Genomic DNA, 13,805 nt, shown 5'->3' on the forward strand with positions numbered 1-13,805 from the left:
TCAGGACAAGCAACTTCAGAAAATGAGTTTCCAGTTAAAGGAAGACCAAAAATTGACTTTCCAGAACTCACCTTGTAAAGAAGTTGAGGAATGCTAGGTCCAGAGCCTGGTGTGGAGTTGATTTTAATAGCAGTAAGCTTCTCGTGATTAAGCTCCACATTAGGAGAGCCTTCACTGCCAAGCCCCACCCCGTTGGCTACCTGCCGATCAGAGCTCACCAGTCCATTGATGTCAAGACGTGGAGTTCCTAAAGAAATCTCATAATCTATGCCGTGGTCAACATTTTCAGGACGGTTAGTCCAGGAGCCCACAATATCTACTGTAGTATTATTATTGTACTTTAGATCCTTGCTTTTGGAACTGAGAACGTCGGGATTAGAGCCAACCTCAAAATTTTGATACAAGTATTCCTGTGTCTCATCAGACACTGCCTGACCAACAGAGCCACTGATATGGGTTGATTCTTGCATGGAAGTCCACTTCCTCCCACCCTCACTATCAATGGACCCCGCAGAATACCTTCCAAGAAAGTGACTTTTCTTTGATGTACCCACATATCCTTCCTCAGAAGAAGTTCCAACAACATCTGACTGATCATAAAATGATTTAGAACGTTGGCGCTCTTTCTTGTTCTGCAAAAAGTTCATGAGATCCACCTCTATCCGAGGGGTATATTGCTTAAGTGCCCGTCTTAAGGAATTTTGTTCTTCAACTGATAGGCTGAGAATAAAATTCAGGACCGACACCGAATCAAAATGCGAATAAACTGATATAATGCAAGTAATAGCTGTTTCCTTCAGTTTAGAGTTTTTATCATGTGCTAAAGGTGCCAATTTACCAAGCCATAACTTTAGCAAGCCAATATTACCAGCACCTTCAGGACTCATTGCATGCTTGTTAAAGGAACTAATAGCAAACTTAATGACAGCCAATTTTGCCTTTGGTGACCGTTGTTCGTCCAGTGAACGGAGCAAAGCAGGTAGAAGAGAGTCAATCCCATAAGTCTTACTCACAATTTCCAAGGTTGTCGAACAAGGTTGCCTAACCAACTCCTTCGGGTCAATTAACCGTGAAAAAACATGTGGTAAGATCCTTTCAAGATAACTTTCAAAAGGCTTTCTACAAGCTGGAATAGTATCTGCAAGTGTTGAAAGAGCTGCCTGTGCGACTTTGTGGTGAGGATCATCCAAGTGTTGGAAAAATAGCTTCATGACCTTTTCAAAACTCTGCATGACTTCTTGAATTCCTTTTGGCCCTTGCTGCAGCAAGGTACGGAGATAATTAAAAGCAGAAACCCTAGCACACCAATCAGAACTAGTACTCAGTCCTTCGGAAAGAGCATCACTGAGAGAAGTTGGACCGTCCATATAGCTAGACATTTCACCAAGTGAGATTTGACTATCATCAAAACTATTTCTACCGGCTGCAGAAGTCCTCCCAGTTGCATGCTTTCTCAAAAGTGGCCTCTGGAAATTAGGGATATAACTATTATGTGAGTCCTTGAAACTTGCATCCTTGTAAGGCGTATCCAGGTATTGTTTATCTATGTGCCCATGTGGAAATCGCCTAATCGGCCTGATATCCACATTCTCTTCAATGGAACTTCCCTCTTGTAGCCTTTCAGAAGATCTTTTGGTTGTGTAAGACAATGAAGTGGATGACAGAGAGTTGGTTTTCAGGTTACTGAGGTAAGATAGTGTACCAGGTCCAGGATCCTCGGAAGACTGAATTTGAGGAGTGCTGAGGTCAGAGAAAATCGAGCCACCACCATTACGAATACTACCTCTGGAAATATCAGGTGCAGCAGAATCAGCCAATACTGAAGGAAATGGAGGATCACGAGCGGATGGAGGGTCAACTCCTGCACTAGGGGCAAGAAAATGATGGTTTATCCCGTTCAGACAAATGCATGACTTACTATGCGACCGCCAAGATTAAATTATTAATCACCAAAAAAATTACTTGGAATTGAGAATAATATCTACTTAAAGGATTAGTTGAATACCGAGATCCAAACTAGTCGAGCGTGTCGTTGAAGAATTGTGCTTCTCAGATATATCTAACCCTCTAAGCATGCTTTCGATAGCTGTCACCTTCTGTTTGCTTGCATGCAACACACTTTCAAGGCTTCTTTCAGGACCATTTCCAATTGGCTTTGTTTGTGATAGAAGTGTACTAGCAGAAGATAGAGATGTCCCCGAAGAAATACTTGCACTCCTGTCCATTGCAACAATAGCAGACGTTCCATATCCAGGTAAATTCGAAGCAGTGTGAGACTGAATACGTGGCAGCTGCACACCTCTCTCACGAAGTGAAGGAGAAGCGTATCTTCTGTGGATCCCACCATCTTCTTCATTTATTATCTGTTCAAAGGGTGCAACCTTAGATAAAATTTTATAGTAAACCAATAAAGTAAGGATTCTTCAAAATAGAAACAAGAAAAACAGGTACCCTCTGTATGACAGGATCAAAGGATAAAAACAAGCGACGGGAACGCTCTGGCCAAGTTTTAGTGAACATTCTGTAGCAAACTCTTGCAGTTGATCGCACCTATACAGTTTCAATATGTTAATAAGAACTTGATGGTAACGCTGTGGGAAAAAATTGATACACACAAGCAGATACAAATACTGCAAAAAAATGTGACACACATCAGTAAAAAAATGAAAGAAGGATGTCAAGGGCATCTTCAATTGCATTACAAATGTGAGACAAAAAAAAAACAGTTTCAAACGAAAACAATCATTTAAAAATGCTGAACAGTGCAAAACATATCAATACATAGAAATGGTAAACATGAAGATCACCAACAGCATTCATGTTATGAAAAATCCATTTTCCAAAAAAGTCACCCAATCTCCCTCTTGTCATCTATAACAATGCTCACCAATTACCAAAGACCTTGTGTTCTTGAAAGATATTCTAACAAAACTTAGCTTCAAGTCCCATCCAGCAGTTCCCATCTCATAAATGCCTTTATTTTTTCTTTTTCCTTTTTTAGCTTCAAGTCCCATCCAATAGTTCCCATCACCATAAATGCCTTTCTTTCCAACTCCCATTTTCACAATCTAGCAATTCTTTCCTGAAGATGACACATTGATTGACAAATATTTATATTTTCTCAACAGTCTTTACCATTGAAGTAACCTCACACCTATAAGTTCTAATTAATCCTTTCCTTCAAATTCCATCCAACAATACATACAAGACAGTCTTCCACAATTGGAAGTGTAACGACCCGATTTCCAAAACCGGTCGCTACAGTTGTGGTATCAAAGCACCCAGGTTTAGTCAGTGAGGGATCTGGTGCACGAGTCTTGGGTACGTCTTAGGAATTGGGTAGTTGGACAAGAACTCAAATAAAAGACATACACCTTCCTTAAGCACTCAAACATGACCTTAAAGGAAAACACACACCATCCTATATTGCCAGGGTTAATTGCAAATAGAAATTCACGACCCCACCTGATTAAAACATTAGTTGATAAAAAGAAGAAGAAGAAAGACTTCTCCTAATTTTAAATACGTACCTAATGTTGTGTTTGTTCATGTTACAGATGCAGCACTATCAGAGGAGAGGAATTAGGGGCAATGCCCAAGGTCGGGATCAAGGTCAGGACCCCTTGCACATGATTGCACAGCTTCTAGCAGCACAACAACAGACCCAAGCTACAAATCAGGCCGTACTCCAGAACATCACAACGGCACTTGCGGGTCATCAGGAGTCGAGGGCGGTAGCAGACCCTTCCCAGCTACACAGGCAGTTTAGAGATTATCACCCGCCGGAGTTTACTAGGATAGGAGACCCTTTATTAACGGATCATTGGATCGTGGAGGTAGAGCGCATCATTGCGGTAATAGGGTGTACCAATGCCCAGAAAATTCGTCTTGCCACCTTTCTGTTAAAGGAGCAAGCTGGTACTTAGTGGAGGACAGTTGAGCGGAATTATCCAGAAGCAAGAAATGAGACTGGGGAACAATTCAAGACGCGGTTCAACAATCAGTTTTTCCCCAGATATGTTAAGAACGAATTGGCATCCCAGTTTTCATCGTTGAAACATGGGACTATGACTAGGGTTCAGTATGGAGCCAGATTTAGAGAGTTGTCATAGTATGCACCAGGCTATGCACATTCAGAGGAGGACAAAGTGAGAAAATTTATTGAGGGTCTTCGCCCCTCCATCATGGCGAGCGTCATCAATTTCGAACCTGATACTTTAGCGGCGGCCTGTGCAAAGGCCGAGGTAGCGGAGCGCAGTGATAGACTAGTTCAGGCTGCGCGGAATCCAGCAGCAGGGAACATAAATGATGCACCTCCTTCAAAAAAGGCAAGGACAGATGGAAGCGCACCTCCAAGAATGCCATGTAACCTCTGTGGCAAGTTTCACGCTGGAGTGTGTTGGAGGACGATGAAAGTTTGTTTCAACTGTGGTGACCCGAGCCATCAGATTCAAAATTGCCCTAAGCCTATTTATCAGCCTTTCTGACCCCAGCAAGACAGCAACAAAACTCTCCACACCAGCGAACCAGGGCAACAAAAATTTCAATAATCAGTCACCACTGCAGCAGCAATAGCTAGCTCAGCCGCATCAGCAGAGACACCCAGCTCAACCACAACAGAAGAGACAGCCAGTACACCAAAATCAATGCAGAGGAAATCAGAATCTCCAACAAAATCAAGGGAGAAATGCCCCTCAGGCGCCAGTCAACCGTGTGTTTGCACTCAATCAGCAGGACGCCGAGGCATCAAATGCGGTGGTGGAAGGTCAGCTTCTAGTTAACAATTCTTCAGCACATACTCTTATTGATACTGGCTCTACTTTATCCTTTATAGCACCTGCTTTCGTTCGAGAATTGGATTTGACCCCTGTGCCTTTATTACATCCTTTGAAAGTTGTCACACAAGTAAGAGATATTGTAGTTACTGAATTTGTCTGTAAGGGTTGTGTTATTAAGATAGGTGATAGAGAGCTTTTGGGAGACCTACTATTATTAGACATGAATGATTTTAAGGTCATACTTGGCATGGATTGATTGCTTCCGATCACGCCAATGTAGATTGTTTTCATAAAGTGGTGAGATTCGCTATTCCTGGAGAAGAGGAATTTATTTTTGAAGGGGTAAAGCGTCCTAGGGAGATCAAGTTGATAGCAGCAATGAAAGCTCAGAAGTTGTTAAAGGGTGTGAATGCTACTTGGCATATGTGAAGAAGGAAGGTGACAGTGGAGAGATTTCTGCAACAGGCATTCCTGTGGTGAGCAAGTTCTTGGATGTTTTTCCAGAGGACTTGACGGAGTTGCCTTCCCACAGAGAGGTTGATTTCACCATTGACCTTGAGCCAGGGACCAGACCTATTTCTAAGGCTCCTTACAGAATGGCCCCAGCAGAGTTGAAGGAATTAAAGGATCAGTTAACAGAGTTGCTTGAGAAGGGATTTATTAGGCCGAATTCAACACCATGGGGAGCTCCAGTTTTATTTGTAAAGAAGAAAGACGGTAGTCTTCGGTTATGCATTGATTACAGACAATTAAATAAAGTAACCATCAAGAATCGTTATCCACTTCCTCGGATTGACGATCTTTTTTATCAGTTGCAAAGAGCTGCCCACTTTTCGAAGATTGATTTAAGGTCCGGATATCATCAGTTGCGTGTCAGAGACGAAGATATCTCTAAGACTGCATTTCGAACTCGGTATGGTCATTATGAATTTGTGGTGATGCCTTTTGGGTTGACAAATGCTCAAGCCATATTTATGGATGTAATGAACAGAGTGTTCAAGCCTTTTCTGGACTAGTTTGTAGTGGTGTTTATAGATGATATCCTCATTTATTCAAAATCAAGAGAAGAGCATACCGAGCATTTGAAGCTTGCATTGGAGACTTTGAGACAGAATCAGTTGTCAACAAAGTTCTCTAAATGTGAGTTTTGGTTAGAGCGCATGACATTCTTGGGTCACGTGTTATCTAAGGAAGGAATCACAGTTGATCCCGCTAAAGTTGAGGCGGTTACCTTGTGGAAGCAGCCAAGAAATGTGTCAGAGATCAGGAGTTTCTCAGGGTTGGTAGGATATTATAGAAAATCTGTCGAAGGCTTTTCGATTTTAGCTGCACCATTGATTAAATTGACAAGGAAAAATGTTATGTTGGACGGAGGTGGGTGAGAAGCAATTGATTGGGCCGAAATTAGTTCAAGAATCATCAGTGAAGATAGCTTTAATCAGAGACCGATTGAAGGCAGCTCAAAGCAGATAGAAAAGTTATGCCGACCAGCAGCGGAGAGAGCTTGAATTTTGCAGAAGGAGATATGGTATTTGTTAACATATCTCCGTTCAAGGCGGTCATGCGGTTGGGTAGAAAGAGGAAGTTCAGTCCTCGCTACATTGGACCCTATCGAATCGTTAGGCGAATTGGAGCAAGAGCTTACGAGTTGAAGTTGCCTCCGCATTTAGAAAGGATGCATAATGTGTTCCATGTGTCCATGCTTCACCTATATCATCCCGATCCTTCCCATGTTTTGGCGGAGGACAAGGTGGAGCTTCAAGAAGATTGGTCTTTTTCAGAAGGTCCAGTTCGTATTCTTGAACAGACGGAAAAAGTTTTTGAGGAATAAGACGATTCCGTTGGTCAAAGTACTTTGGCGTCATCACGACATTGAAGAGGCTACTTGGGAACGGGAATTGGATATTCAAACAAATTTTCGTGAGTTATTTGGAGGTATGTTTTGCTTAGCTTAAGGTACTAGTACTGTCATTTCTTTCTTTTGTATGATGGTTAACATAGTTTGGTACGACCCTCTTCTCCAATTAGGGAAGTGAATTTCAGGAACGAAATTCTTTTAAGGGGGGTAGAATGTAACGACCACAGATTCTTGTTTCTTTTAAATTTCATTTAATTAAAAATTAATATAATAACACCCTAATTACACCCCTTAAAATACTGATTAATAATGCTTATTGAAATAGTCACCTTGTAAAAAAAAAATTTATGGGTCCATTAATTCTCTGTAACTTATAAGTTTTAAGGAAAAAAATGTACATATATTAATCATTTATTTGACACAAATTTGGAAGAGATAAATATTAGATTTGGGAAACCCAAATCACCCCAAGTTGGTGGCAGTACACATACACCCAATTGGGAGAGTGCGTGCACGCATAGGTGGGCCCTATCAGTGTATTTAAAACTCTTGTTTAAAAAAAACACTTGGTTAATATAGAAACTTGATAACTTCACCCTTTGTCTAGCCCTAAAAGGACACTTTCTTTTAATAGGATTAGGAAAAAAGAATATAGTAAATATTAACACTAAACTATAATTGATAATGACTCTCTTTCCTTTTATAATCATAAAAGGACCCTTTACGTGGGTATTAGAGTTGGAATAGGACACCCCATTCTCTAATTAACCACAAGAATTTGGGTCTTTAAAAAAACCTAAAATTGTGGGTTTCTTCCCTCACCTAACGCATCACGAGTGAGAGAGTTAACGGAAAAGAGAGAGAGAGGGCAAACCGAAAGAGAAGAAGAAGAAGAGCAAGAAGAGAAAAAGAGCTAGGGTTACTTTCAATCTCAAATTCCAAGTAAGTATCCCATGATTTCAGTTTTTCTTCAAGTTTGAAACCCTATTTGCAACCCTAATTAAGAAAATCTCAAATCCTAGCCATGTAACTCATGCCAAAAATCACAGTGGATTTTGTAACCTTTTTAATCTCAGATTTTTAAAGAGTTTTCCTTTCGAATGAAAATCACCCACATCATCTTTCAATCTCCCCAAAACATAAACTATAACAAAAACCCCAAGTCACTACCATCATCATGAAGAAAATTAAAACCCCAAGTTTATATACATGCAAGTCCCTGTTATTTTTTTAGTCCTTTTAATACAATATATTCTATACATTTTCGAGACTCCATCTTAGGGTTTTAATTTTCTTCATGATGATGGTAGTGACTTGGGGTTTTTGTTGTGGTTTCTGTTTTGGGGAGATTGAAAGATGATGTTGGTGATTTTCAATCGAAAGGAAAACTCTTTAAAAATCTGAGATTAAAGAGGTTACAAATCCACTGTGATTTTTTGCATGAGTTACATGATTAGAATTTGAGGTTTTCTTATTTAGGGTTGCAAATAGGGTTTCAATCGTGAAGAAAAACTGAAATTATGAGGTACTTACTGAGAATTTGAGATTGAAAATAACCCTAGCTCCTTTTCTCTTCTTGTTCTTCTTCTCTTTCGGTTTGCCCTCTCTCTCTTTTCCATTAACTCTCTCTATCTCTATCTCTCTCATGATGCGTTATGTGAGGGAAGAAACCCACGATTTTGGGTTTTTATAAAGACCCCAATTCGTATGGTTAATTAGAGAATGGGGTGTCCTATTCCAACTCTAATACCCACTTAAAGAGTCATTTTATGATTATAAAAGGAAAGAGAGTGTCATTATAAATTATAGTTTAGTGTTAGTATTTACTATTTTTTTTCTTCCCAATCCTATTAAAAGAAAGTGTCATTTTAGGGCTAGACAACAAGAGGGTAAAGTTATCAAGTTTCCATATTAACCAAGTGTTTTAAAAAAAAACAAAAAAACAAAAGTTTTAAATACACTGATAGGGCCCACATATGTATGCACGCACTCTCCCAACTCGGAGTATGCGTACTACCACTAACTTTTAGTGATTTGGGTTTCCCCAATCTAATATTTATCCCTTCCAAATTTGTCTGAAATAAATGATTTATTTATGTACATTTTTTTCCTTAAAATTTATAAGTTAAAGAGAATTAATGGACCCACAAATCTTTTTTATAAGGTGACTGTTTCAACAAGCATTAGTAATCAGTATTTTAAGGGGTGTAATTAGGGTGTTATTGTATTAATTTTTAATTAAATGAAATTTAAAGAAACAAGAATCTGCGGTCGTTACAGGAAGTCCGCTAACACTAGATGCCCCCTATTGTCCATCCAGCTACGTAATCCTTTATCTTAGCAGAAAAGCTCACAAGAAGCTAGTTATATCTAGGAAACGCTTACAAAGCACGAATATTGGAAAGATAAAGCATCCAGCTTATGAAACTTTCTCAAGGGAAAAGTTGTCCAGTTCTATAACATATGCAACCATATATACAGCCATCAAACATGAATATAGGAAAGCTACAACGGCCATCTAAATGCCAAAACAAAACTCACAGACCATTTTACATCTCTTTTGAATTTTGCAAGGGAAAGATACCTAAATTTTTATTTTTTTTAAAATCTGATTGCAATTGAACAGTTTCTGAAAATACCTTCCAACAATGCCAGAAATTCTATGTTCGAAACAAACATATACGTTCACTTGTAAAGCCAGGGCCTACTCAACAGCCTACAATTGGAATTATATAGTTATGAGCAGTGGACATTAAGAAGATGACAGCTCTCAAAATACTCTTCGGCAAACTAGCTGGCATTCTCTTCCAAGTGAACCGCTGCATGTGGCAATCAATGGTCATGAGAATTTGGCCAGGTCAACGGAAAGTCAATCAAAGACATCAGTTTACTGCATCCCCCCTCCCTTTTCAATCATCTCACTAAGTTTTAAGATGAAAACTCGCCCATGTCAGTAGCCAAGATGGAGAATTTTAGAATAAAACTAACACGCCATTTTCATGGAAACTAACTAGCACTTGTTTCTGGAGAAGCTATTGTGGGAACTCAGAAAGGCTCTGAGGATTGCTTCAAGTCATAAGCTTCAAATTTTCAAATGCAAAGCAACCTCCCAAAGTGTATAGAGGAGAGTATAGACCATGGAGCCAACAGGAAATGAGTAACCAAGCCATCAGCAATCCAACCTCTCAAAAAAAAAAAAAGCCATCAGCAATCCACTAAGGCATGTATATATAACAAGTCAGATGTAATGTCACAACTTGAAACACAATCTTCAGCCATCCAAGTATGGATGCAAAGGGTAGGCCATGAGAATGTGGCCCATAAGTTTACTTTCAAGACTCCAGTTCAAGGCACTGGGCATCTCTAGAAGCAATCTAGCCCCTCCCAAAAACCAAATAAACAAAAGCCTTAGCTGCACTAAAACTAAACCGTATTGAGATGGGGGTAAGAACAAACTTAGCAATGGCACGCCACAAGCCCACACCAAGGTGAACTAACAATAATCTGGAGTCTGCACAAGCTATTAATAGTTTATTTTGAATGTAGTCGGGCCTTGTCAAGAACATATTTATTTATCACTGCCAATGAAGAAAAGAACTGAAATGGTTACTAGAGAAAGACCATGCTCATTAACCAACAATCACCAATGTCTTTGTAATTAGATAAGATGCTGTAAATATAGAAAAGAATTATATATGGGGAGTTTTTTTATGGTATAAGCCCTTATAGTCCCGTATTTTTCAAAAAGTATTGGACAGAACATAAATAGGATGATCTATATTCCTTTATAGATCGGAGGGCTAGGATCATCCTATGGAAATGCTTTTTCGGGAACAACCTATTTACGTTGTGTTCCATCAGATGGACGGTCTAGCTCATCCTATGACGTGGACCGTGCAGTACTTTTTGAAAAGTACGGGAATATAAGGGCTTACACCATATAAAATCTCATATATGGGTATTAGAACAGTAATAAACGACATACAGCTTAACAGGAGAAGGAGGAAGGTGTGTGGGTCAGGGGAATCGAAGCTGAGCCCATAATAGTTATAAAAACATTACAGTCGCATATTAAAAATGCCTAACATTATAAAAACACACATATGGAGTCATATAGATGCAGAAAAAGGGTAACCACTCATTCAAATTTGGGGTACCCCAATGCGCATTAGCAGTGAGCGAGGGACATATGAGAAAAGGAAAATCGCAAAAACTTGCAACCCAAGAATTCAAGCTAGCTAATTCTTTTCCTCTGCCAAGCCCTAGACAAATATCCTACAACAAAGGTATACCTCACTCATTGCATCTGCTACACAACACTTTATAAGATCTTCGTAAAGATCAGCTGATCGCTGTATTTCAGGTGCGTCAGCCCAGTACTCAAGGATCAGAAGTGCATATTCACAGCATCTGCAATGGAAAAAGATGTAGAGAGATAGGGAGCAAGAGGAGAGATGTAACTGGATTAAATCCATAGGGATTAGTCCCGCCCTAAAATGGGTGGGGATACCCTATGTCATCAAAAAGAAAAAAAAGAAAAGAAAAGATGTAACTGGATTAGTGATGACCTCACATCTTTGCAAAGAGGCATGTTCATACCTGGCACGAAGCACTGCATTTCGGTCATTCTTCGCACAATCAGTTATCCGAGGAAGTACACGTGCAACTTTGCAATTACGTAACATCTGGAAAGCCCATAAGATATTCTAAGAAGCCATGAACCAAATACCAGCCGACTGTATGATGACATGCTCTGACTCATACCGTTTTTATGCAGTTGTCTGCAGACTCCGCAATTACGAGGACCGTTATAACGACAAGCTTGAAAAGCACCTGTAAGAATTACATACATGACAAGTCTGAAAAACTGACTACAACATTCAGTGAGATAGTGGTGATCTTACCGGAATGAACATCTCTGCACATGCTTCAAAATCCCCCAAAAGTTCCTTTGAAAGCAAGCTTAATAAATGGCAAGCCTGGAGAGGAAAAACTAATCAGCAACATTTCTAGAAATTGGAATTTGAACTGTAACTGAGAAAAGCACTACGTTCAGCTTTATATATCTAATAAGGGCACCAGCTACTGCAATTTCATTAAGTTTTGAAAACAAAAAAAACAAATCAGATCAAGAAATTAAGCAAAAATACACGTCCTCCTTATTTCTTGATGTCAATGGAGATACAACTAAGGACCCATAAGTGAGCCCTAACTCACCCGGTTCATCATGACTAGTGTCATCATGAGTGTCAATACTCTCCACGGTTGCAGTAGTAGGTCACTCTCAATGTTCTTAAGGTTACAGACATGGCCAGTATGACAAAAGACAAAGAGATAAATGTTTGACCAAATTCCCCATAAACATGTTGAAGGGCTATTGCAGAGGCAAAGCAGCAGCTCTGATAATGCATAGGTGCGACGCATAAAACGGGAAAAAGGGGTAAGGAAAAGGGAAGGAAAAAATGATGGAAAAGCGAATCGGAAATTTTGAAAAAAAAAATGGCAGATGGAATTATTGAAAGGGTATGTGGAAATTGACGAAAGGTATGTGTGGAAAGGGTATGTGGTTTTATGAAAAATGGGCAAAAAGTAATAGAAATGTAGTCATTCAAATGACGGGAAGGAAAAGGGGTTTGGAAATAGTGGAATTAGGGAAGGAAGTAGTCAGAAAGTTTGTCAAGGGGTGGCTAAATTTGGAGGGATTGAAGGAAGAAGGGTGAATTCGGTTAGCATTAATGGAGGTTCTTGGGTGGTTTTCAAGAAGTGATTGGATGGTTTAACTGTAGGGAAAAGAATGGTTTTTCGGTTAAAGATTAGGAGAGGTGGCTTTCAGGTAATAAAAGGTAGTGATTGAATAAAGAAGGTGGCTGATCGGCTGATAAAGCAAAGGAAGAAAGGGAGTTTATACGGCTGTTTTAGAGGAGGCTTGTGGCTGAAATTATGCGTGAAAAAACAGGCGGCAAGAAGGATGTCTGCAGGTTTCATGTGTCAAGTAGCCCAAGAATTATGGGTAGTGAACAAACTTTCAGTTCCCGCAAAAAAGGCCATAGGCGGCTGAGAATTAAAAAGTAGGTGGCGGAATCAAAGAGAGGAAACAAGAAAGGAGAAAAACATCCTTCCCTCTTTAATGTGAGAAGCTTTGACTCATCAAATTTTATATGTGCTACGCACTCAGCAGGTGAAGAACCGAGTTGACTCAGCCAAGTCCTAAGAGATGATTGTAATCATTTTTTAGAACACTGCTAAAACAACAAAATGTGTGCCTACAGACAGCAAAAAGGTCATGTACTGCACAAAGCTAGACAAAGACAAATGTAATCATATGTCCACAACTAAAAGTAGAGCACCAAACGAGCCATAAACAATCTTGAAGGATTGTTTATGGCTCTAGTTTCAATCAAGGATTGAAGTATCATTAGTAACCAACATATCTTGCCTAATATGCATCAAATTTCTGGATGGGTCAATCCTATCTTTATATGGAATATACCCATATTTATTTCATACTTAGAACTTTAATTGCTGGATGGGCCAATCCTGTCTTTATATGCAATATACCCATATTTAGTTCATACTTAGGTATAAATCTAGTCCTTAGCAAGCATTTCCATTTCCCATACCTTGCCAATCATATCTTCTTGTAGTAGTTATCAATTTTGAAACTCTTTTAACCGAAGGAGTTAGACATTATACCACCAAATACATATTTGATACTTGGGCTGTCCGATTTGTATCATGTTTCTGAGACTTGAATTTTTGGTTTCAATGAAAATAATGTCTGCACACCTCCCAAACAACATTAACAAACCTGTTTTACTATGCTAGATCGTCGATCAGATAGTTGGGTGCTTAGGGGAGTAATAAGCTGCTTCAGGAGTGTTGGAAAAGACGGATAATCTGTAGCACCTGATAGAAAATCAAATGAATGGCATCACATGAACCGAAAGTCAAACAAGTAATTGCAATATCATGATAATCTCTATCCTAAATGAAGTGAGCATTTTACATAACACCAGACAATGCTTTCATCAGCTGAACTATTAAAGAAAGTAGTAGTGTCAAACGAACTGAATAATGCATTTACTCAACATAATTGCAGCTTTACTATGTTACAGTGTACAAGCCAGTACAGCTCATAGAGCAATGAAATAACAGAAAAGAAGTAATGT

At 39.3% G+C, this 13,805-nt stretch overlaps 1 protein-coding gene across 2 annotated transcripts in view; it reads right to left on the reverse strand.

The window, feature by feature from the left end:
- LOC143860122 (CLIP-associated protein-like) overlaps positions 1 to 13,805 on the reverse strand; it is a 38,295-nt gene that overhangs the window by 5,538 nt on the left and 18,952 nt on the right. For both annotated transcript variants that reach the window (XM_077370651.1, XM_077370652.1), the window contains exons 7-14: positions 13,445 to 13,542; positions 11,541 to 11,615; positions 11,401 to 11,469; positions 11,236 to 11,321; positions 10,929 to 11,046; positions 2,452 to 2,550; positions 2,006 to 2,363; positions 72 to 1,861 (exon numbers count right to left, since the gene is read on the reverse strand). In XM_077370651.1, the coding sequence (XP_077226766.1) occupies positions 72 to 1,861; positions 2,006 to 2,363; positions 2,452 to 2,550; positions 10,929 to 11,046; positions 11,236 to 11,321; positions 11,401 to 11,469; positions 11,541 to 11,615; positions 13,445 to 13,542 (2,693 nt within the window). The remainder of the gene's footprint in view (positions 1 to 71; positions 1,862 to 2,005; positions 2,364 to 2,451; positions 2,551 to 10,928; positions 11,047 to 11,235; positions 11,322 to 11,400; positions 11,470 to 11,540; positions 11,616 to 13,444; positions 13,543 to 13,805) is intronic.

Source organism: Tasmannia lanceolata, unplaced genomic scaffold (assembly GCF_043159265.1).
Source record: "Tasmannia lanceolata isolate RefF3 unplaced genomic scaffold, GAP_Taslan_0.1 ptg000037l, whole genome shotgun sequence".
Classification (NCBI taxonomy): Eukaryota; Viridiplantae; Streptophyta; class Magnoliopsida; order Canellales; family Winteraceae; genus Tasmannia; species Tasmannia lanceolata.